This window comes from Anarhichas minor, unplaced genomic scaffold (assembly GCF_050575085.1).
Source record: "Anarhichas minor isolate MPS153535 unplaced genomic scaffold, ASM5057508v1 ptg000028l, whole genome shotgun sequence".
Classification (NCBI taxonomy): domain Eukaryota; kingdom Metazoa; phylum Chordata; class Actinopteri; order Perciformes; family Anarhichadidae; genus Anarhichas; species Anarhichas minor.
The window spans coordinates 1,995,303-2,020,749 of NW_027466474.1; the positions used below are offsets into that span (position 1 = coordinate 1,995,303).

The 25,447-nt window shown below is 39.9% G+C and overlaps 1 protein-coding gene across 1 annotated transcript in view; it reads right to left on the minus strand.

Moving 5' to 3' along the window:
- Positions 1–16,988, minus strand: part of fgfrl1a (fibroblast growth factor receptor like 1a) — a 63,603-nt gene extending 46,615 nt beyond the window's left edge. Inside the window, exon 1 of the mRNA XM_076103571.1 lies at positions 16,928–16,988. Within this exon, the coding sequence (XP_075959686.1) occupies positions 16,928–16,988 (61 nt within the window). The remainder of the gene's footprint in view (positions 1–16,927) is intronic.
- Positions 16,989–25,447: the final 8,459 nt, after the last annotated feature.

Genomic DNA, 25,447 nt, shown 5'->3' on the forward strand with positions numbered 1-25,447 from the left:
TTCACTCTTCATGCATAATTTCTGGATGTAGAAGTAGCTAATCTTGTCCTTGTCGTAGACAAATGACTGTGGAATCCCACAGATTTACACATTTGACACAGAAGCCTGTAATTGAGAGGAAAACCAACTTTCTGCTCCATAGAGACCAATGTTAAATTTTGCTTCAAAAACATCTTCCACAGAACACCGTACCCCATTTCTAAATCGCCAGTTCAGCCACATTGTTTACACTACAGACACAATTTTTACAGGATCTGTTCTTCAACTCATCCTTCCTCTCATTTATTAATATCGGAGCAATAGGAGCTACGGTTATGGGAGTTTTGAGGATTTGTTTGAGAGGTGTTTCCCTGTTTAATCTCCATGAAAAGGCTGCAAGGACACAGGTGTTTCTGATTAAGCTCATTAGTGATGTTGATAAACACAGACTCACAGACACACACGCACTCCTCTCTCTCTATCTCTCTGTGTGTCTCTCTCTCTCTCTCTCTGTATGTCTCTCTCCCTCTCTCTCTCTGTATGTCTCTCTCCCTCTATCTCTGTATGTCTCTCTCTCTGTGTGTGTCTCTCATACAGTCATTCAGGTCTTACAGCTTTTTACAGGACTCCCCTCCCCCCACTCCATTTTAAAATAAAAGCCCCACAGAATGAATTCTAACTGAAATGCTTATGATGAAGCCTGATATTTAATAACCTGCTTGTGTTTATCTAACATTATAAGTCCACCCCCCCCCCCCCCCCCCCACACCCCATTTCAAAATAAAAGCCCCACAGAGTGAATTCTAACTGGAATGCTTGTGATGAAGCCTGTCATTTAATAACCTGTTTATGTGTCAAACATTATGATTATGTCTCCTCTCCCCCACCCAGCCCCACCCTTTCAAAATAAAAGCCTCATGGATTAACTGTATTTAAACATTAAGCTGAAAATTAGGCTTTTTTTTGAAGTAATGAATGCTCTTACTAATACTGCGACAACTACTACTATTGCTGCTAATATTTCTAGTATTACTACTACTACTACTACTTCTACTACAACTTTTGCTGTTGCTACGATTACTACTGCTATTACTGCTACCATCAATATTATTACTACCACTACTGCTATTACTACCACTACTACTATTACTTATACTACAACTGCTATTCATGCTACTACCAGTACTAATACTACTACAGCTATTAGTAAGACTGCTACTAGTACTACTACTACTGCTATTACTGCTACTTCAAATACTGCCATTACTATTACTACTACTACTACTTATACTACTACTGTTATATTAAATACTACGACCACTACTACAGCTATTACTACTACTACCGATACTACTACTTCTTCTAAATACTAATACTTCTACTACTAATGATACTTCTACTACAACTACAACTTCTAGTACTACTAATACTACAAATATCACTACTGCTGACATTTTTTAAGCCACAGAAACCATTCGAATATCAAAATGTTCAGCTCTTTCAGGAGAGGGGTGATATGACTTTTCATATTTGTAATCTTTAAATTCTTTGAAATATTAAGCTATTTGCAATTTTCTTTTGAATGGGATCTCTATGGAGAAAATCTTCAAATCCTGTTATACTTCTTCAACTTTCAAAGCCTTCTTCTTCTCATACTTTCAGCTACATATGACTTCATGTTTGTAATCTTTCAACTTTTTGAATTATTAAGCTTTTTGCAATTTTTTTTAAATTGGATATCTATTTTCAGCAATGTTTTTGAGATTCATTTCAGCTTTCAGCATTCCAACGCATTTTCAGCAGGAAATGCATTTTCTAGTTTATTTTTATTTTTATAATTATATTTCTTCCGTACGCTTTTTGAAACTCTTCTGCTCCTTCATATTTTAAGCTACAGAAACCGTTCAACTATCAAAATGTTCAGCTCTTTCAGCAGAGGGGTGCTATGACTTTTCATATTTCTAACCTTTAAACTTTATGAATTATTAAGCTTTTTGCAATTTTTTTTTTGAATGGGTTTCTATGGAGAAAATGTTCAAATCCTCTTCAACTTTCAAATCCTTCTACTTCCTCATACTTTCAGCTACAGACACCATTTCAACTTTAAAATGTTGAGAAAACCCTGATCTATTGCTGCATTATTCAGCTTTTTGATATCTTTTATACTTTTTGAACTGCAGCAGTTTAACTTTTATGATTTTTTCAGCCCTTTTCTGCTTTTATAATGGGTGTGTATTGCGCAGCTTAGAGTGCGTGATGTCACCGCTAGAGTGAAGAGCAGCTTGAGATTCTTGTGAAAAAAAGATTTGTCTTTTGCCACTGTGTCCACAATCTTCACTCTTCATGCATAATTTCTGGATGTAGAAGTAGCTAATCTTGTCCTTGTCGTAGACAAATGACTGTGGAATCCCACAGATTTACACATTTGACACAGAAGCCAGTAATTGAGAGGAAAACCAACTTTCTGCTCCATAGAGACCAATGTTAAATTTTGCTTCAAAAACATCTTCCACAGAACACGGTACCCCATTTCTAAATCGCCAGTTCAGCCACATTTTTTACACTACAGACACAATTTTTACAGGATCTGTTCTTCAACTCATCCTTCCTCTCATTTATTAATATCGGAGCAATAGGAGCTACGGTTATGGGAGTTTTGAGGATTTGTTTGAGAGGTGTTTCCCTGTTTAATCTCCATGAAAAGGCTGCAAGGACACAGGTGTTTCTGATTAAGCTCATTAGTGATGTTGATAAACACACAGACTCACAGACACACGCACTCCTCTCTCTCTCTCTCTCTCTCTCTCTCTGTATGTCTCTCTCTCATACAGTCATTCAGGTTCTTAGAGATCTTTAGAGGATCCCCCCCCCCCACACACACACCCCATTTCAAAATAAAAGCCCCACAGAGTGAAATATAACTGAAATGTTTGATGAAGCCTGTCATTTAATAACCTCTGTTTATGTGTCAAACATTATGATTATGTCTCCTCTCCCCACCCAGCCCCACCCTTTCAAAATAAAAGCCCCATGGATTAACTGTATGTAAACATTAAGCTCAAAATTAGACTTTTTCAAATACTGCCATTACTATTACTACTACTGTTATATTATATACTACGACCACTACTACAGCTATTACTTATACTACTTCTAAATACTAATACTTCTACTACTAATGATACTTCTACTACAACTACAACTTCTACTACTACTATTACAAATATCACTACTGCTACTACTTATTATAATGCTACTAATACTTCTACTACTAATAATACTTCTACTACAACTACAACTTCTAGTACTACTACTACAAATATCACTACTGCTGACATTTTTTAAGCCACAGAAACCGTTCGAATATCAAAATGTTCAGCTCTTTCAGGAGAGGGGTGATATGACTTTTCATATTTGTAATCTTTTAACTTTTTGAAATATTAAGCTATTTGCAATTTTCTTTTGAATGGGATCTCTATGGAGAAAATCTTCAAATCCTGTTAAACTTCTTCAACTTTCAAAGCCTTCTTCTTCTCATACTTTCAGCTACATATGACTTCATATTTGTAATCTTTCAACTTTTTGAATTATTGAGCTTTTTGCAATTTTTTTTAAATTGGATATCTATTTTCAGCAATGTTTTTGAGATTCATTTCAGCTTTCAGCATTCCAACGCATTTTCAGCAGGAAATGCATTTTCTAGTTCAACTTCTTCAACTTCTTCTTCTATTTCTTCCGTACGTTTTTTGCTACTTATCTCCTTCCACATTTTTTAAGCTACAGAAACCGTTCAAATATCAAAATGTTCAGCTCATTAAGGACACGTGTGCTATGACTTTTCATATTTCTAACCTTTAAACTTTTTGAATTATTAAGCTTTTTGCACATTTTTTTTTGAATGGGTTTCTATGGAGAACATCTTCAAATTCTCTTCAACTTTAAAATCCTTCTACTTCCTCATACTTTCAGCTACAGACACCATTTCAACTTTAAAATGTTGAGAAAACCCTGATCTATTGCTGCATTATTCAGCTTTTTGATATCTTTTATACTTTTTGAACTGCAGCAGTTTAACTTTTATGATTTTTTCAGCCCTTTTCTGCTTTTATAATGGGTGTGTATTGCGCAGCTTAGAGTGCGTGATGTCACCGCTAGAGTGAAGAGCAGCTTGAGATTCTTGTGAAAAAAACATTTGTCTTTTGCCACTGTGTCCACAATCTTCACTCTTCATGCATTATTTCTGGATGTAGAAGTAGCTAATCTTGTCCTTGTCGTAGACAAATGACTGTGGAATCCCACAGATTTACACATTTGACACAGAAGCCTGTAATTGAGAGGAAAACCAACTTTCTGCTCCATAGAGACCAATGTTAAATTTTGCTTCAAAAACATCTTCCACAGAACACGGTACCCCATTTCTAAATCGCCAGTTCAGCCACATTTTTTACGCTACAGACACAATTTTTACAGGATCCGTTCTTCAACTCATCCTTCCTCTCATTTATTAATATCTGAGCAATAGGAGCTACGGTTATGGGAGTTTTGAGGATTTGTTTGAGAGGTGTTTCCCTGTTTTATCTCCATGAAAAGGCTGCAAGGACACAGGTGTTTCTGATGAAGCTCATTAGTGATGTTGATAAACACAGAGAGGCACTGGCACACGCAGATACACTCTTCCCCCTCTCTGTGTGTGTGTGTGTGTGTGTGTCTCTCTCTCTCTCTCTGTCTCTCTCTCATACAGTCATTCAGGTCTTAGAGATTTTAAGAGGACCCCCCCCCCCCCCCACACACACACCCCATTTTAAAGTAAAGGCCCCACAAAATGAATTCTAACTGAAATGCTTGTGATGAAGCCTGTCATTTAATCACCTGTTTATGTTTATCTAACATTATGATTCTGCATCCTCTCCCCCCCCCCCCCCGCCCACACTCCATTTCAAAATAAAAGCCCCAAAGAGTGAATTCTAACTGAAATGCTTGTGGTGAAGCCCGTCATTTAATAAACTCTGTTTATGTGTCAAACATTACGATTATGTCTCCTCTCCCCCTCTCTCCCCCACCCAGCCCCACCCTTTCAAAATAAAAGCCTCGTGGATTAACTATACATTAAGCTCAAAATTAGGCTTTTTTGTTGAAATAATGAATGCTCTTACTAATACTGCGACAACTACTACTACTGCTGCTAATATTTATAGTATTACTACTGCTCCTACTACTACTACTACTTCAACTTTTGCTGTTCCTACTATTACTACTACTGCTACTGCTATTACTGCTACCATCAATATTATTACTACCACTACTACTATTACTTATACTACAACTGCTACTAATACTACTGCTATTGCTGCTACTACCAGTACTAATACTACTACAGTTATTAGTACGACTGCTACTAGTACTACTACTACTGTTATTACTGCTACTTCAAATACTGCATTTACTATTACTACTGCTACTACTGTTATATTAAATACTACGACCACTACTACAGCTATTACTATGACTACTGATACTACTACTTCTACTACTTCTTCTAATTACTAATACTTCTACTACTAATGATACTTCTACTACAACTACAACTTCTACTAATACTACTCCTACAAATATCACTACTGCTACTACTAGTACTTATTCTAATGCCAGTAATACTTCTACTACTAATAATACTTCTACTACAACTACAACTTCTAGTACTACTACAAATATCACTACTGTTGACATTTTTTAAGCCACAGAAACTGTTCGAAAATCAAAATATTCAGCTCTTTCAGGAGAGGGGTGATATGAATTTTCATATTTGTAATCATTAAATTCTTTGAAATATTAAGCTATTTGCAATTTTCTTTTGAATGGGATCTCTATGGAGAAAATCTTCAAATCCTGTTAAACTTCTTCAACTTTCAAAGCCTTCTTCTCATACTTTCAGCTACATATGACTTCATATTTGTAATCTTTCAACTTTTTGAATTATTAAGCTTTTTGCAATTTTTTTAACATTGGATATCTATTTTCAGCAATGTTTTTGAGATTCATTTCAGCTTTCAGCATTCCAACGCATTTTCAGCAGGAAATGCATTTTCTAGTTCCTTTTACAAACTACATGTGGGAAGAGGGCGAGGCAGGAACAGAGCCTGACAAGTGCTGATTGATAGTGGACACACACACACACACACACACACAATCCCAGAATACAACGTCAAATCAATCAGTCAGCATGTCACTTGTAGCTGTCAGTGTGGACTAATCTCCAGTCTAGTCATGTTTTCTTCATGTTCTCCTCTCATCATTCTGTAGAGATGTGTGAGTGTTAGTCAGAAACTGAAAAAAAACACAGAACGCACTACATTATACTATGTTTTCTACTTCTATAGCATATCGTTTGTAAGGCTATAGCTAGAAAACCATTTGGATCCATTTAAAGCCTCAGTAAAAGTAGAATTAGTAGTAACACAACATTGTAATACTAGTCAATTAAAAAGTAAATGTCAAGCAAGGAGTCTCTGTAAGTCTGTCTGTGTGTTCTTCGCATATCTTAACAACCGTTCTTTCGATCTACTTCACTCTTGGTGGGTAAATGGATGAGGACCCAAAGATGTGTCCGGCTGGTGCAATTTGGACACGTTCAATAGTAATAAACTTTGAATAAAATATTGCTTTGTGCAGCAGCGGGGGCGGGGCTTCAGGGCCTTTACAGGCAGAGGCTTAAATACATCAGACATCATATTCTATAAGCTGATTATACTGTACAGTTTTTATGGAAAATCAATAATCTGTAAAGTAAGCCACAGCTGTAACATACATGTAGAGTGGAGATATAATAGAGGTGTGGAAAGTTCCGTGCAGTAAAGAAAAGTGTGGATGCGAAACATTGCGATACGTCGAGAATCGTGCTTTCAAATTGTCGACAGGTGAATGGTAATCGCATTGAATTGTGAGGCCAGTGAAGATTCACACCTTAATAAGTCTCATCATTTGTCTTTCTAACATGTAGTAGTGAAGACGTATTGAGTATGTATCCGGTGAAAACCATATATTTGGTGATCTCACTTTATTTTGACAAACTGAAGGATTAATAAACCATATAAGAACAAACTAAATTATCTGGATATGTGACATTGTGACAAAGATGAAAGAAAGGTCCGTTATTCTGTTGACGTTCTAAAGATACTTAAAATAAAAATACATGAATTACAAGCACCTCAGTCTTGTACATACTTTCAACCACTGAGCGCTACATACAGTCCACAACGCTTTACTCTCAATTAAATCTAAAGTGGTAACAGCTAGACTCCTAAACATCCACTGATCTGAGAGCTTTACCCCCCCCTCCGTTTTCCACCACATCTCACTGCTTTCCCTAAAGCTGCGACAACACAACAGTTAAATCCCAGAAAGCAGCCCATAAGTACCTTTGTTAATTACGTGTGGAAGAATAGGCCTGTTGTGTCCCTGTGTGATAATGGTGCCAGCACAACAGAGGGATTACCTCGGGATAATAAGTATGCTGAGCTGCCCAATGTGATGAAGGGCCATGTACTGGGAAATAATTAACACAGTTAACCGGTCTGCAGGCCTTTCAGCCAGACGTCAGCGCTGTCTGGTTACAGGCGGATTAATGTCCCGGCTTTATTTCACTGCGGCTGTGACTAATATCTGGAGATACTTTATTTTTCACATTCAGATCTCGTCAGTGTTTTGCCTGTTACTTTGTGAAAAATGCAAGAAATGCCACTCATGCTATTCTCTGCTGCTTTTCAAATTATTAACAATAATCACCAAAGGATGCTCTGTCTACTTTGGCTGCGAGTGAAATCCTGAAATAGTTGTACCACATTGTGTGAGAACACACTGTCTAAGACTCCAGGCTGTGAACCTTTGGCTTTCGTCTGCGAGCAGGAGCTCTAGCTTAATGTAGACATTTTTGTTACAGTAAATCATTTTCAAAGTGGAGCGAAATCTCAGAAATTTGCTTCATAGGGCTTTACAATCTGTGGACATACAACGCTTTCTGCCCTAAGAAACTTGTTTCGGGTGAGTAATAACTCAAAGAACAAACCTTTTAAAAGAGTGAAAAGTAAGAAACCTTAGGAAGAGCAACAGACGGGGGATTCCTCTTCCAGTACGGACAGACATGCAAAAAAACAACAACGCTTATCAGATTTAGACACTAAATTTGATCCACAGCACTTCAATCCACAAATTATACGGACAAACTAAAAGCACCCGAATGTTTCTCTCCTCCCACACCTTTCACACGTTGGAATTTGGGGGGCTCGAGCCGACAATTTCTGCAACATTACAAAAGCGACGATGTGGCATTTACACTCGCTTCACGCAGTGATTGGTGAGCTGTGAGAGGCGGTCTGAAAATGTGCGCTGTTATCTTTATTATCTAAATCATCTCTCCTCTCTCCATGACGGACGATTCTCACTCCACCTTCGAGAGTGGAAGTTCAGAACAGCTGTGAACAATTGGTTGGACAGCACGTTGTAGAGACGAGTTATTTTCTGGCTTAACTCGTCCCTGAGAGATTTCCACAGTTCATCATACAGTGAAGTGAGCAGCGTGTCAACCATTGGTGGCAAATGTCAAAATAAACAAACATGACATTTTGAATGATACCTACTAATTTAGAGACAAAAAAGCATTTGTTGAGCCACACAGTCACAGTCACCAGTGTATATGTCCCCTCCAGAGTTCCCTTCTTCCTGAGCCCACCCCCACATCTCTCACACTCCTCTCACATTCCCCCCTGCAGTATGGATTCCACACGGACAGCTGGCACTGCGGAGAGAGACCAGCGCGTTTGAGTCCCCTCATGTGTGGTGGTTTTTAACTTTGAGCAACACGTGCCACAACAAGGAAAACCATCTCAGAACTGAACCATTTGTGATCCGAAAATACGACAGCCGTTTCCTGCTTTTGTAGACATCAGTGAAAAACAAGAAACAGGAACGATAAAGACCTGGCATGTTCCTTTAGAACCCTGTGACGTGCTAAAGGTGAAACTTGTGTACCAAAGACTGAGTACGTCTACATTGACATGAATTACAGCTCAACAGAATGAGCTCAAGCCGTCAAAGCTAGAATCTACAGCTACAGCTTGTAAAAAGTATTTCCTAAAGCTCTCTGCCTTAACATCCTGGCCCTGATCAGCCTCCACTTCCTGGGGTCACAGGTCATCTGTATGTCTGATAAACAACCAGGGAGAGAGAGCGTGGCCGACTGTCCATAACATGTCAATCACATTTCAGACCGAGGTCAAAATGGTGGTATTTTTGGTTTAGGGTAGCCTTTGTGTTTCTGTCCTCCTGTCTATCACATACAACGCACACACACACACACACACACACACACACACACACACACACACACACACACACACACACACACACACACACACACACACACACACACACAGGCCTGAGTAGTGTATCGCACCCCCCACAAGACCCAATGTGACAGACCGAAGCCCAAAGAAAACAAGGGTCTGTGTCTCCTGTCCCAGCGATCACCTTTCAACATCTCATTTGTAACGCGCCATCAGGAATAACAGCTGGAGACTGTGTGTGTGTGTGTGTGTGTGTGTGTGGTTGTTGGCGGTTAAAGGGGTTGGAAAAGGTCTGATTGAAAGGTAGACAAGAGAGAGAGAAACCAGCAGAGACAAAGAAAGTGGCGGAGGAATTAAACTGTCAGAGAGCGAGATAGAAAGTGACAGAGACGATGTAAAGCAGAGTACAATTAGCTGAGTGACACTCATGGAGACCTCCCCGTGTTTTGTTCCTTTAAAAGAAAAACTATGTATGTTTCCTGCATGGTTAGATACCACCAAAGGAGACATTTATATTTATTTTAGTTTCAGTGAACTGGTCCTTTAATTGAAATACACACTCTTTATTTTTTTATGCTGACTTTTTATGAATCTGTTTACAGGCTCACTGTATTCACTATAATTTGAATATCTAGTGGAAAGTCAATATGTGGTCACAAATGTATAAAATAAATGTCATCATTTCTATTATTGTGCCTCTACTACTCAGACTGACTCTCATTTGGGTTAATTAGGCGTCTACGTCAATTTAAATATTGTATCAATGTTAAAGATTGAAAGTTCCACGTCCAATAAAATGCATGTGGTGAACCATAAAAAACAGATGGTGCTCAAGGTGCCCCAAATGTCATAAACATGGTAAACATATGGAAAAACACGCTTTCTGCTTTAACTTCAGAAACTTTTTCTGCATATTATTTTCCAAACGAGTGAGATGTTACACCTGTGAAGTTATATTACTGTTGTGTAAGAGGGTGCATTTGTGAGGCAGCGATGCACAAAACTCCACTGACATCGTGTTTGTCCATAATTGCTGATTGATGTTGAAAACACAGATATTTCATAAATAATTCACTTGATTTAGATAGAAAAATTTGTGACAGAACGTGCACAAATCTCAAGTTTAACCCTGAAAAACAGGATTTTCATTTCGGATAACACTGACACTCTGTACTACATCTGTGTGGAACTGAATGATTCAATGTATGAATGTTTGGGTCACTCTGTCTCTGACACACATGTCAATGAGGTTCGTGAACAGAGACAGAGTGAGACACAGGGAGGAGATAAAGGAGTTGAAGCAGAGTGTGTGTTGTCCTGTGGGGTTCCTGGTGTGTTATTACAGTCTCCTCTGGTGCTGGCATGTGCTTTCTCTGACCCTCACGCACACACACACACACATAGACAAAACCACACACACACTCTCCCTGACCCCTCCCTCATCCACTGGCTGACCTTTGACCCGCAGTGCTGTAGCGTTGACCAAACATACCCCAACCCCACTGAGACCACAATACAGCACTGTGGCGCCACGACCCACACTATCCTGCAGAGACAGAGGAGCTGCAGAGGAGGGTAACAGAAAGAAGAGAGAAACAAAGTCACATTCAGAAGAGGAACTATAACTTAACTACAAGTACTTTCAGCCACCGAGTACCGATATTACTACCATTAAAGTACTAACAATGAAACTTTTCTGACTGAAACAAATTAGATATACAATATGACGCTGTTGCTGACAGTTTTCTTCTCCTGCTGCTTCCCTCTCTGCTGCACCCGCTCCACAACCACACACACCACAGCTTCACATCGCTGCAACACAATGTCGACCCCCATAGAGAGCGACCAGACAGCCCCATTACCACCCCGCCATTAGCGAAGTCAGAGCAAACATTGACTTTATCTAAATGAGGGCTAATAGCCTTTAACATTAACGGGCCCCGTAAAACTCTGAGAGGGAGAACAGTGTGTGTGTGTGTGGGGGGGGGGGGGCACTCCTTAAAGGCGCTGCAAATGGGTTCATGACAGTGTTGTTTAATGTCTTTCGGAGAACAAAACACAGTCATTGATGTATGTAATGTTGTGTTTCAAGTTATTTCTGACAAGAATATAGCTGAAGAACCCGCGGACACGTCTCACTCTGTCCATTAAAAGACAAACATCTCTTCCAAACTCCTGAAATCAAACCAAATGAGCGGAAATATCTCATTTGGACTTTTTCTCTGGCGGCCACAGCTCTACTTGTCTGAACAGCCAACTAGAGAACATCTGGCCCTGACATTAGGATTTAACAAGAGGAACTGAAAGAGTCACTTGTGCCCTTTGAAGTGTCCCTTTGTCTGCCAATCACCATATCATCAACACACACACACACACACACACACACACACACACACACACACACACACACACACACACACACGTGTGTTCATATTTCTGCTTTGACTCTCATTTAAAAAGGATAAAATGATTACAGTGAACATTAAGTGATTAGAAATAATAAATTAAAGTCAAACTTCTTAATTGCTTTTTTTCATTCTACTTCGTTGCTCAATTCTAAAACCAAGTCACAGACCTGAAAAACATTCTTTATTATTTTGGTCCCATGCTTGAGAAAATGCACTTTTCTAAAACCCTCGCCCGGGAATGCTGATGTAAAATGTCACCCCTCTGGATCCAGCTCTTCCACTGCGGCTGGCAGGCAGATGCTCACCACCACCACCAGGCCGTATAATGGTTATCAGCATGTCAAATGGTATTTACGATAGTTAGCTGTGACTTAGGACGCGTTGCACGCATTAAAAACAGTGTGTCTGTTTACAATGAGGTGAAGTTGTGTGTTTGAAGCATTTGTCTGTGGTATGCAGTTGTATACTCGATGAGGAATCAAGATGCTCCACTCCTCCATCCTCCACTTGACGAGACCACAATTAGTTTTATATCCCACGATGTCATATATCACGGTTAATCAGTGCTGAACACAGCAGCGTGTGGGAAAATACACATTCAATGTGGGTCTAGTTAGAACCTAAAATGACATGATTCATTAAAGAGTAACCCTTTTATTCATTGGTCACCTATAACTACTTGTTACATTCCTACTTGTTAGTGTTTTCCATACTGACTTACTCAGGGAGCATTAAGTTATCACCAAACCTCAATATTCAGTGACGAGAGCCTTCAAAATATCTGATGTTTGAGCTATTTCTCTAATCAACTAGCCCCGGACGTTGGACACTACTGCTCACAACCATTCATGACACGAGGGCTGAAAACATTACTCGATTAATCCATCGACAGCTAAATAATCTGGAACCATTTTCATAATTGATTCATCTTTTAGGTCATTTTTCAAACAAAAAAGCCAAAAATAATTGTCTGGTTCCAGCGTCTCAAAGAAGTCATTTGTAACTGAGATAAGTCTTTCTTTTTGTCTGACTGTGGCCTTTAAGCCACTTGTGCTGTGTTCATGTAGCTCCCCGTCCACCTTCCATTTCTTTATCTGAGTTCAATGAAACATCAGTAAAAACACTCCTTACTGTCTCACAGTAAGTGGAACATAAGTGGGATAAAAGCATCACCGTTGTCTATTATTTTACATCTATTCATCTCTCAACAGTTCAAAGCCCTGCTGGTTATCCAGCGCTTGGGTGACTTTGTGCCTCCTCCTCCTCCTCCTGCAACCCTTTTTACCACAATTCTCTCCTACCCATCATTGTTAGTGTTAGCATGCTAATTACATTCCTCAGTAATGAGTGTGTGGGACAGGAGGGCGGGTTGTGGGCTGTGTGTGTGTGTGTGTGTGTGTGTTAGGTCACATTTCTGCGTAGCGTCTTCTCGTTGTATACGTCTTCAGCATCTGTGTGTGTGTGTGTGTGCGCTTGTTTACACTCCGCGCTGTCTTGTCTATCTTTGATGGCGCATGTGCATCTCTGTTTTGGCAGCTTCAATACGATGACGATGCATTTTGAATGTGTTTGTGGCTCTTTACACTTGGTCTAACAACAAATGTACCCTCTCATCTCCGTCTCTTTTTTTGCTCCGGATGATGATGGGTGGTCTATACGGCGAAATCAGCCGGAAAACATTAAACTGTTTAGACAGAACTGTACCAGGAAACGATGTACACAAACCCACACTCTCATCTAATTCCTCGATGCCCTTTTTATTTACTGCAAAAAGGATCGGGGGAGAAGACGCAGATCAGACCGTGACGTGATGATACACGCTGTTTAGGCTATTTCAATACAAAAGCGCAGAAAAAATATATAAATCTCTGCCGGAGTGTCTTCATTAATCACATCATCGTTATCCTCTTCACCCTGCTCCAGTTGTTTGACCGTGAAGCGTTTAACAGCTGGCTTACGTAAAATACCATCTGACATGCTGATAACCATCTGACACACACGTGGCATTTCACATCACATGTACCATTAATATGTGTGTGTGTGTGTGTGTGTGTGTGTGTGCAGTGGCAAGCAGAAACACAGGAATGCACTTCCCAATTAACAAATGTGATCTTCTGAGCTTGATCTTTTCAGTGCGTTACAAGCGTCTCACGTCTGTTGGTATAATCTTCCTCACCTGCCACCTGCCTCATCATCGACCCCGAGAAGACAGTTTGCATCGGCCTTTCTACTGAAGACAAGTTTCTTTATGAAAAGGCAACATCTGCTCTTCAGTAAATAAATATTGTTAAACGCCAGAGAACAATGGCCTCAAATGAAGCTGTAACTCTTGTACTTGTAGCAAGTCAAGAGTCAAGTCAAAGTCAAACTATTCTTTGTGAAAGTATTTTAGGATTTAGGATTTCTAAAAGTGAAAATTTAAAAGTGAATTAAAAGAATACGACTGATATTGAAGGCAGCTTTGCTATTATTCTGGGCAGGACACCGTGCACCTCTGCTGATGATTCTCTGACCAATCGGAGGTCTCGACGGAGGTGATACCAAATAAAAGTTCGAGGCCACGTGCTATCCAAAACTTTTGCCAAAGGAAAACCATAAAAGAAGGTTCAAAGCGAGTCGAGCCGTGCGATGAAAAACGCTGCGTTACTGTCTAGAGCTGCAGGTAGCCCAGAATGCATTGGCCTACTGCTAGTCAGCTCAATGCTGTTCAGCTAACAGAGGAGAATGCTAATCTCTCAGCTGCTCAGTCTCATGCTCAGCTACACACACACACACACACACACACACACACACATACGGACACAGAGGCCCAGACTCTGGTTGTGTAAGCCTGAGCGCCGTTTATAACGCGACTCTACATCCGCTGCAATAAGGGGCAGAATTGTTGCGTCTTTATCTCTTTCTGTCCCCTATCTGGAGCCTTATCTCTGTCTGTTTCCTGTTCTTTCTCTTTTACTGCCCTTTTCCTTTCTTTCTCTCTCTCTTCACCCGCACCTGTATCTCTTCAACTGTCTGCCTTGGCCCAGCCCCCCTCCTCCTAATTTTTCTCTCCATCTCCGTGTGTCGGCCCTCACAGTGGTAAACAGACGTCAGTGCCGTCTGACGCTCAGCCGTCACCGACTCCACGGATGCCCCGGAGAAAAGCAACAATCTTTAAAACTTAACTTTCTGGTATCTATTAATTAACCATTAACTGAATCATTTGCTTCTCTTTTCTTCAACATATTCAGCTATTTCCTAAACACAATAAGCCACACTGTACTTTGCAGTTATAAAGGAGCTGTTGTACATAACTTCCTGGATTTACGCCGCACAATAGCGGCCTCACATTTACTATCACTGAACTTGTGTGCAATGGGGTCAGATGAGGCCACGACATAATTAATGTTTTTAATTTGAAATCATGTCACATGTCACAATATGTGTCTTATGATATTTTGCAATTTATTGGTCATTGTTTATACAGTTGCCCTGAGTAACCCACCTCCGGTATGCATATTTATCGAGCACATCTCAGTAGTCACCAAGTCGCCAATAAAAATGTTTCTCTGTGTCGTTCCTCAGAGTACATTTCCTCATCTACTTCTAATAGTGTTTTGTACTTTAAGCCTGTAGATTGTAATTATGAGCTTGTTTTACTTTTCATTACCTGATTTAATAAACCAAGAGGCCAAGAGTATCTTGAAATAGTTTAGAAGTTGTGATGGGCAATGAACATCGACTTACATTGGAACCAACATACCTGTAAGCATGTTGGGCTGTAGAAGCCAGGAGCTGACTTTGTTTGACCGTGGCACTAAACATTGTGCAGACTCGGGCTGTTTTATGTCTAAAATGTTGGTGGAATTGCAAATAAATCCGTGTAACGCTGCCAGTTAATCTTACAATCTTACAAAAATTCCAAGATCACAAACTGCTGCTTTTAAAAAAAAAATCTATAAATTCCGTTCATTCTTTTTGTCCGATTATACTTTAAGATGAGATACAGACGGAGAACAGATGTCACGCTGCATTACCGACGACTTAGTGCATAAGTCCAAGTTCAAAACCACAAATTCACAATTACATGGTATGAACCTCAGACCACAAGGCCACCAAAGCCCAGCATCCCCTCTCATCACTAACACTCAAGTACGTTTTTCAGCTGCCTCTTCCCTCTTCAGTCACTGTTACACAGGAAATGACATACAAATAACACAAATGTGGTAGTAGAAACAATAATTTAGTTTGATTCCTCCAGTTAATACTGTATTTTAACCAAGAGATAACTGAAGTCTACCCATCACAGGATGAAGGGAAAGTGCAGTTTCTAATCGGTTCATTATGTCATTTTGTCCCGTGTGTCCTCTTCCTGATCCCCTGCCCTCTCTCTCACACCCCTCTAATCTGTTTCCTTCCCTTGTCCATTTTTCCCCCTTTTCTTCCTCCCTCTTTCCTCCCTAATTCCTTTTCTCCTACTTCCCTTCCTTCTCTGATCATCCATTATTCCTCCAGTCTTCCTCCGTCATGAGTCCCCTGTTTCTCTCCTTCACCCTACTTCCTTTCCTCTCCCCTTCCTCCCACCCTCACCCCCTCCCTCGGTCTCCCCTCCGCTAGCTGCCCTGGTTTCATTGACAGACTGCAGGCGGCGAGGGGGAGAAAACGCTGTGGCATTGCACAGCAAACATCCCTAATAGGCTAATCTAATCTCATCTCTTTGCGGTCTTCGGGCCTGTGTTTACTTTCGGCCCCGTGTCTGCACGCTGGCTTCGGCCTCGCCTCGCTGAATGCGGCTTTGTTCCCGCTGAAAACTCATCATCTGTGTGATCTCGGGAACGGGCGCCAACTCCACAGCCGTCTGCCCATAATGCCTGCATGCTGGGGATTGTCCTCATCGAGGAGCAGCTTGTGTGGCTGCGGTTGTTTGTTTTTTATTAGGTTTGATTTCACTGAAGGAAACAAGGTGGCGGACCTGCTGAAGTACCGAGGCTGCTTCTCTGCATCTGACCGACAGTCGAAGAAATAGTGCCAGCATGTTTCAAAGAAATCCTCCTGAGTTCGGATCAGCAGTGCGACAGCAATAATGCACAAACAGCAGTGAGTATACACCAAGCCTGGTGAGCAGCCACATACAGTGATGTCCGCAGCAGTGATTTATCTCCCTGCCGGCGTTCATGACTGTGACGCTCTGAGTCTCTATACATCGGTGCTTCTGTTACTCACCTCTGGCAGCGGTGGACATCAGCACCACCTCCAGCAGCAGAGAGACCCAGAGAAGCTCCATTTAGGTTTAATTTTCAGGAAGAAGAAGTCTCAGCCTCTTTTATCTGAAAGGAAATGAGAGAAGAAAAAATATATATTGAGTTGCTTATTGAAGGATAACAGCTGATACATCTGCAGATACTGAGTAATTATTCACCACCTTGAAGGTTCTTTTTAATCTTTCAGATTACATCTCTGTATATAAATCATCAACGTCTCAAAACTGTTGCACCGTCTGATTTATTCCAAAACTCCAGCAGCCACATTCATCATTTCACCATCTAATTTTTTTGATTAATTGCTTCCAAAATAGCTGCTGGCGCAAAAGGAATTGAAACATAATTTACTATCAAGCGGCTGACAGCTGTTGAGCATCTACGTGAAAACCTGCCTTGACTTTCAGAAGAGACAGAAGTGGGAATAACTTGACGGAACATAACAAAGTTATTCCTGAATAAAGGAAAGTAAAACTAAAAGTCTGTAATTTCTCTGAACAAAACCGGGAGAGAATTAAACATTTAATTCCTACACAGATGTTTTAAAACCCACCCGGCTAAAGTTTTTTAAAAGGTAGATGTTAGCTCGGAAGCGAAAGAATACGAGCTCTTTATTCCAAAATGTTTCAACTTAATCTCCTCTACTCTAAAGCTTCTTTGGGTCTACAAACGTCCTCGGCAGTCAGAATAAAATAAGGTGTCCATCACTGGCTGGACACTAATGCTGTGGCACAGGAGCAGAGACTTTCTAGAAGTCAAACTATTTTCCCCACAGATCTATTCTGTCCACCTGTCCACATGTCTCCCCTTGCAGTGGTTTTAATCTTTCCGCCACATGAATTCTTCCCTGAACCTTACGAGCTCTTATTTCAATGCTCCACATGCCGTATCTTTGATCAGCATCCGTCAACCTCAGCGTCTCGGTTCACCCGAAACTGCTACACACTTACTGTAAAAGTGCTGGATAATTGATTTGATTTGTGGCAATAGCCGGTGAATTTCCAAACATCCAAAGTCAGGTTTAGTCACATTTTTAAGTCAGTAGTGTAGTAATCTCACTGGGAGAACAACCTTTATTCCCTAAATACACATAACCATCATACAAAGCAGCTGAAAGTGGCTGTAAATGAATATATAAAAGCGTCTTTAAGGAGGAGGAGAGCCTGCGACCTGTGATTGTTTGTATTATGATGATCCCAAACTTTAAGTCTAATACATTTATAATTAGCACGTGTTTAAAATCAATAATGTACATCCTAATTTAAAAAATGAACCTGGATCATTAACCCTGTTCCCTTGCATTCATAAAGTACGGCACGTCCACCTTCCCTTATGAAACCATATTGTACTGTGAATATTTTGAACTACTTCAAAAATACACAAGAGAACTTTGCAAGTGTTGTAACATGTTATAACTTCTTATAGCTTCTGAAATACCGTTAAAGATTACATAGAAGTATGACATGCATTCATGTGACTCTACATCACATTTTTTTAGCAAACAAACCTCGGTAGCTTAAGAGGAGAGGAAAGACGAATGAAAAAGGTAACAAGGAGATGATAAAAGTGCACTTCAAACTCACTACAAAGCGAGACTCGTGGATAGGTTGTATTAAAGAGATGACTAACTTATTCAGACTTACTGTAAGAAGTGATGAGGTCCCCACAGCCTGTCACCCTCTGATGACCTGCACGTATACCATGCCTTTAAGACTCCTCCACCTCCTCTCCAGCGCGTTTTGATTGCGATAACTTAACCCGTGATTCAAACCCAAAATAATTCACTCACGTACAGAGACGCGTCTGTCACCGAAACGAAGTCGACTCTAACAAAGTGTTGCAACTACGCTGTGACTAAAAGAGCGAAATAAAATATGTGGGGTAAGGTCAAACACGTGAGACTGTAGTATTTCTGAATGACAGTCCGCATGTAAAGCGCTCGAGGGAACCCACTCACAGAACCGGGGAAAGAAAGAAAAGAGGAAAAAAAAGACAAAAGCGGTATCTACACGGTCCGCCTGTCCACGTAACTATTTATGCACGCTTCTCTCCGTAAAATGAAAACCTGAATACTATATCCACATTGCCTCCAGCAGCGACGCGCCGTCCAAAATTTCAGCCGCAGGCGAGAAAACAAACTGCGTCGACTGTCTGTCCCGAGTACAGAACTTTCAGCCAATCAGAGGGCAGGCCAATCAGAGAGCGGACCAATCAGCGAGCAGGAAGGTGCTGGACAAATTTGGAGCGGTTTATGGGTTGAGAAGGGGTTTCACCTCAAATCAATTTATATTGTATGTTAATAACAAAAAATGCTGCACACAATTGGGACATACATTATTTATTACATGCCTTTATTATATTATTATTTTTATTAATTTATTATTTTTATTATTAATTGTATTGTTAATATTATTATTATTATTTTTATTATAAGTAGTAGTAGTAGTAGTGGATTTTGTTTTCTATTCTACCTTTAAAGTCCAGTGCATGTAGGCTACAGTAATTGCAGTCCGCGAGATGTCGCTCCAAGTAACGTTATGGACCACCACTGCCCCCTCGTGGCATTCAGACGTTATTACAGCAACATACATTTACAAGATGAAGCTCACATACTGTGTGTGGCAGCAAAACATGGTTCCTGTACAGTGTAGATGTCCGGCAGCGTTGATGGCCAAATATAGGTAACTAGATAAATATAATAACTGATAAAATGATTTGCATAGGAGTTCAAGTCTGGCTCTCGTTTTCTCTTGCAACAAATAAATCACATGCACAAAAGCAGTTTGTTTTCTTGTCAACGATTGACAAGGTGATCTCTGATCTGTTACAAAAAAAGTCTCATATGTTTTATGAATATGTTGTAGCTGTGAAGGAGTCCTGTAGTATTTACGCATTGCAGTGAATAGTCAGCGGTGGAAAGTACATTTACTCAAGTATTGTATTTAACTGCAAATTTGACGTATTTGTACTTTTACTTTTACTATTTTTATTTTTATTTTCTGCTACTTTTTACTTCTACTCCACTACAATTAGAAGGAAACATACGTTTCATTCCACTGCATATATTTGACCCCATTAGTTACTAGTTACTTTGTAGATTCAGATAAATAATAAAACTCAATAAATCAATGAAAACTCAATGAAAACTCAATAAATAAATTATGGTGTATTATTATTATAGATAAGCTCTTGCTTAAATCCACGAGCTACCAGGCAGCAGGCCTATATGATGAAAAAAAAGACCCATCTTTACCAGCGACAATATACAAATACTTTTGTACTTCACTTAAGTAAAATATGGAATACAGGAATTCACTTGTTACAGAGAATTGTCCGACAGACTGCGTTTTTTAGTGCAGCTAGACCGGATGTCATCTCATGCTCTGAAATCTTAATTAGTGTCTTTATCTGTGTTTTGGACTGATATACCGTATAATCTTATAAAAACATCAGGTGATATTATACAACTTTTGTTTTAATGTGGAAATATTGTTGACCTTGATGTTTCTATTATATTCCACACTGTAGAGCAGTGGCGCCATCTCCTGGTGATAGGAGGAGCCTACCAGTGTGTGGGTGTGTGAGTGTGTTACTCATCTAGTAGGGACATAAATACAGTATTACATAGTCACATTGTGGAGACTTGCCTTTCTTTTGGGGACAAAATGCACGTCCCCATGCGTATATAATTGTATTTTAGGATGAAGACTTGTTTCAAGGTAAGGGTTAGGATTAAGTTAAATTTAGGATATGGGTTGAATAGGGTTCGAGTAAGTCTCTAGGAAATTTATGTAAGTCAATGTAATGCCCCCAGAAGTAAAAAAAATACGACTGTGTGTTAGTGTGTGTGTGTGTACTTGACACAGCGAGAACCAAAACAAGTGTTTTTTTGGTATGTCCCCCCTTCTTCAAAGGCCTGTTTGAAGGTTTGTTGTGATGGTTAAAGGTGGAATTTACAGTATTCTGAGCAATAATATAGCAGCAAACAACTATTTGCGATGTAAAGATATAGTGGATTTGAAGTCGCTCTCCGTCTGTGTGTGTTGTAATCTGAGTTTCTCTGAGTTTTGTTTGGATAGCTGGGCTGGCCCTGCATGCTTTTAGTGCATGTTCGTGCATGTGAGTGTGTCTCACTGGCTAGCGCACGCCATGTTGAGAGCCGTTTAGAAGCAATCAATATGCTCCCAATCTCGTAGCACCTTGATGGTTAGGGTGTAAGTACAGGGATGTGTGTGTATACGTTTCCTACAGCTGTCTTATGTTTAATCAGAAAGCACACTGAGTAGTAATATCACGATTAACATTTAGTCTTGGCCAATCAGAACATGACTAATACTGAAGGCCTATGTACTCAGCGCGTTGGCGTGCCGTACATTTCGACTCAACAAATTGATCCCAGAGAGGTGTGGGGGAGCTGTGAATGTGAAAACTCTTACAGTGACTTCCTGCTGTTTTCTCGAAAAGTGGAGTGTTGGGTGGAGAACCAAGCGGGCTACCGGGATCTGAATCCAATTCTGACTGGGGAGAGTCGGCAGTTTGTGGTTCACTGGTCATCATTGGATTGAGAATCAGTCTGTACATGCACTTTAGCTTAGCAGGGAGGAACTAAGGCAAGTCAGCTTCAATATCCAGCAGGTCCCTCGCTGTTCACACTGCAGTTCTGTTTTAGCCAAAAAGGAGAAAAAAAAACCTGCATCCTGCCTACGACGCTGTAATGTGGCCAGGCCACATCCAAGTCCTAATTTAGATAGTAACTTTAGCTACCAGTAACTTTGGATCACAATGTCCCTTTAAGTTCACGTTAAAGTTAAACAACTACAAACTACAACCCAGCTAACCGACATTCAATACAGTATATGTTACAATTAGCAGTCAAAAAACAGAAGCAGGCAGAAGTATCTGCCATGAGTGCAATATTTAGTCATACATAAATATAAATTTATACAAACACACCATTTACTAATGTTAAAATGGAAGTAAAAATGATAAAATAGATTCAATTTCTAATGAAAAGTGACAGTCCTATTGTATATGTTTCTAGATTTATCGAATGTATTTTAGAACAATGTATACTGAAATCATCAAGGCCTTATAACTAGGACAGGGATTGGAAGTTAGCAGTAGCTAGAATGCTGTAGTATACTGCATTGCATAATTGTTGTGTATTTCTCTATGTATATGTATAAAAGTAACACGGTAAGGCTGGAAAACACCAGTTAGTTGAGGCTCAGGCTGCAGGGTGAGGGTGGGTGCTGGTGTTGCCTTCATTGAATACTCCTCTTGTGCTGAAAGAGAGAGACAGAGAAGAAAGGGTTAGTCACACCCATATGGGCTTGGACAGGAAATTGCCATGGGAAATGAGGTGTGGTCTTTTTTCCCCTGCTTAAGTTATGGAACGTCATTAGTCGTGATCGTCAATTATTTTACATCACTAGTTTAGTTTTGACATCACTGCAGCACTCCTGGCATGCAGCATCACTGCAGTATGATTCCTTATATCATTAATATATACATTTAGCATGATTCCTTATTGCTGTCTTATTTGAAACATACCTTGTTATGTTTTCAATCTCCTACCCAGGGGTTAAAGTGGGCCGCAACGATCCGGAACTGCATTCTGGCGCCTTCGATTAATGAGTAAATAAATCTGGTTGGCAGCTGCACCACTACAGGTTCTTACTGGGAATCCCCAGAAGCGAGATGTGGCACACCGACTCCGTCTTCTGGAAACTAAGAAATCAAGAAATCAACACTTATTTTTATTGATACATTGATTTTATTTCCCCACCCACCGTAACCAGTGGAAGGATTCTGCCTGTAGTGAAACAGGCAAACTCACACAGACATGGAAGCCTTGATCAATCAACAGGTCGACATTAAAAACACTTCTAAAATAGGCTGACGGACATTTACGACATCCAGCAGCACTTAAGATCAGTCAAAGAGTCATTTAATACAGCCATCTTTACAGCAATGATTGGGTTTAACTGTGAAACACAGCAGAGTATTATCTATGGCTGTGCTCCAGCTCCATGGCTTTGACCACTGTGTTTTATTTCCGCATCAGGAGACGCCAGACTAAACTCTCCGGAGCCTCACAGAGTGTCTGAGCAGCTGGGAAAAGGGCTCACTGAAAGAACTTTTTAATGCTACCTGGAAATAAATGTGAGACCAATTCAAAATCCAGAGAAAGGAAACAAAGTCAAACTATCCGATCCCAGTTCAACACATAATTAAAAAAAAAAATTTGTAGTACTTTTGTACACAAGAAAGTTGTATCTCAGAAATGTTACTGATTCTACTCTAATACTTTGAGGGCTTATGTTGACTAGTATCCCTGAAAGTGAAGTGATCAAGAGATAGAAGGTTTTATTGACTATGTTTGTGGTACTGTGATTAAAACAGTAGAAAAACTGTCAACACTAAATATTATATAAGATATATAATATAATACAACATGTGAATAAAAATAAAGATAATTTATCCAATTGAGAATTCAGTGCATTATTGTCAGGGAGCTTTAATGCAGTTTCATTTTTGTGTTTTCTCCAGTAGATGGAAGCAGAGGACTATATCAAGAGAACAAAACTACACACATTGTTACACACGTTGTATTTTTATGTTTTAAGTATACTGCTAAAATTTTAAGAACCTGCTTTTCTTCTCAAATCATCATGACAGATGGTGGGAATATGGTTGAGTATGCTCCATTGAAATCCATGCACTGTGACGGGCAGTCGGCTGGAACTATTTCTGGTAAAGACTTTGTGTGAGAGTGTGTGTGTGTGTGTGTGTGTGTGAGAGTGAGAGACAGAAAAAGAGAGGGAGGGAGAGAGACCACGTGTACATTCCTGCCTGCTCTGAAGTCATGTCTTTTCTATATCCATAGAGACATCCCCAACTTCTTCAAACTATTCCAACACAGACATTGATTAGTTACTGTAGACTGAAATGGTTTTCACCTCTCGCACCTGTTGCCGAACATAAAATAGTCGGATGAATACCACTTTTGTAAGAGGCTCTCGGTTCTCTCTATTATATCATTAACCTCCGCTGTACTTTCTGCTCTTGTCTGCCAAAAAGAAACTGGAGGCCAGAAGTCCATTTATTTTGTACAAGTGGAGACTAAGTGAGAGAAGTGGTCAGAACGTGATCATAACTCAACTTGTGCAGAACATCCGCTGTCAGTTGCTAATGTTCCTACATGTCCTGACTGTTACTGCAACCTGAGTCATACATCTGTCATTCTAAATCATCCAAACCATAGCTGACTGTTACGGATGTTTTGTATGTTCAGAATGGGTGATGGGTTTACATTGAAGTTATTTCAGAACTGAACACTTCTTCATTCTTAACACCTTATTTCAGAAACTATCCTTATTTTGCTGAAGTGTTCATTAGATGGGTCTTCACACAGGCAAGGTCAAGCAAAGAGCGATGTGATGTTGCACACTCAAAGAGTATTCGTATTAGTGTCATATTTATTGTTAAATCTTGGTAATTATGCATTTTTGTATTCTAACAAGTTCGATTTGGTGTTGCCTGTTGCAGAATTGGAAAAACAAAAGATGTGCACTTTCCAGTGTGAGACAGGTATACTGTAGAAGGCCTACATGAGAGCACTTTGTACTGTAATATTTGGACTCAAGGTCCACTTACTTGCTTGTTCATAAGCTTTTGACTGTATGACATGGTCTTCATCAGCAGATAGTCTTTGCTCAGTTATGGAACTACAGATCTTTCCACTATTCTGAACCCCCTTTTAGTCCATAATGGCTTAATACACTCTATGGTAGTATATGATTTACTTCATGAGACTTGAAATCCACCTTTGCTGATGAGTGTTCTGTATCTTTGGTTGTAGCAGAACAGATTATGCATCTAAATCATATTGATTGGCCGTCTCCTGATTAACAGTTTCTCACTTCACCGAAGTGGCACGATGATAACATCTCAATCTATCCTTAATGAAAGTGCAGCACACAGTCTGAGTCTCTCTGTATTAAAGTGCAAGTAGTATTTTGTCCTGGCAGTGAGTGGGCAGAAACTTGTGAATGTAGCCTTTTTTTAGTTCAAGCACTAGTTAGGACATGGTTGTTTTCATTATTAGGTTTAACTGGGCTTCAGCCAGTGCGAGAGGGCGTTTATATTCTGCAGGCGCAGCAAAATGTCACCTTCAATCTATATGCTTTGTTTTCAAAAGGTCATAATTAGCCAGCAGTTTTGAAACAATCATGGCCAAAGTGCACCAATTTCCCTTGAAGCAAAACATCGAATTACTCATGGTGAGCGAAACTGAATGGTGTGCATGTGTGAAACACTTGTGGGTTGGTGTTGTTCCATTCTTACCTCTTAGTCCAGTATCGAATGCTTTGTTCCTGGATCAGCTGGTTAAATGTGACTTGCAGGGACTTATCTACAGTAATGGTTGCTGTTAGATTTAAGCTGTTTCACACTTTTTACATGTAGGAGCAGCTGAGAATGA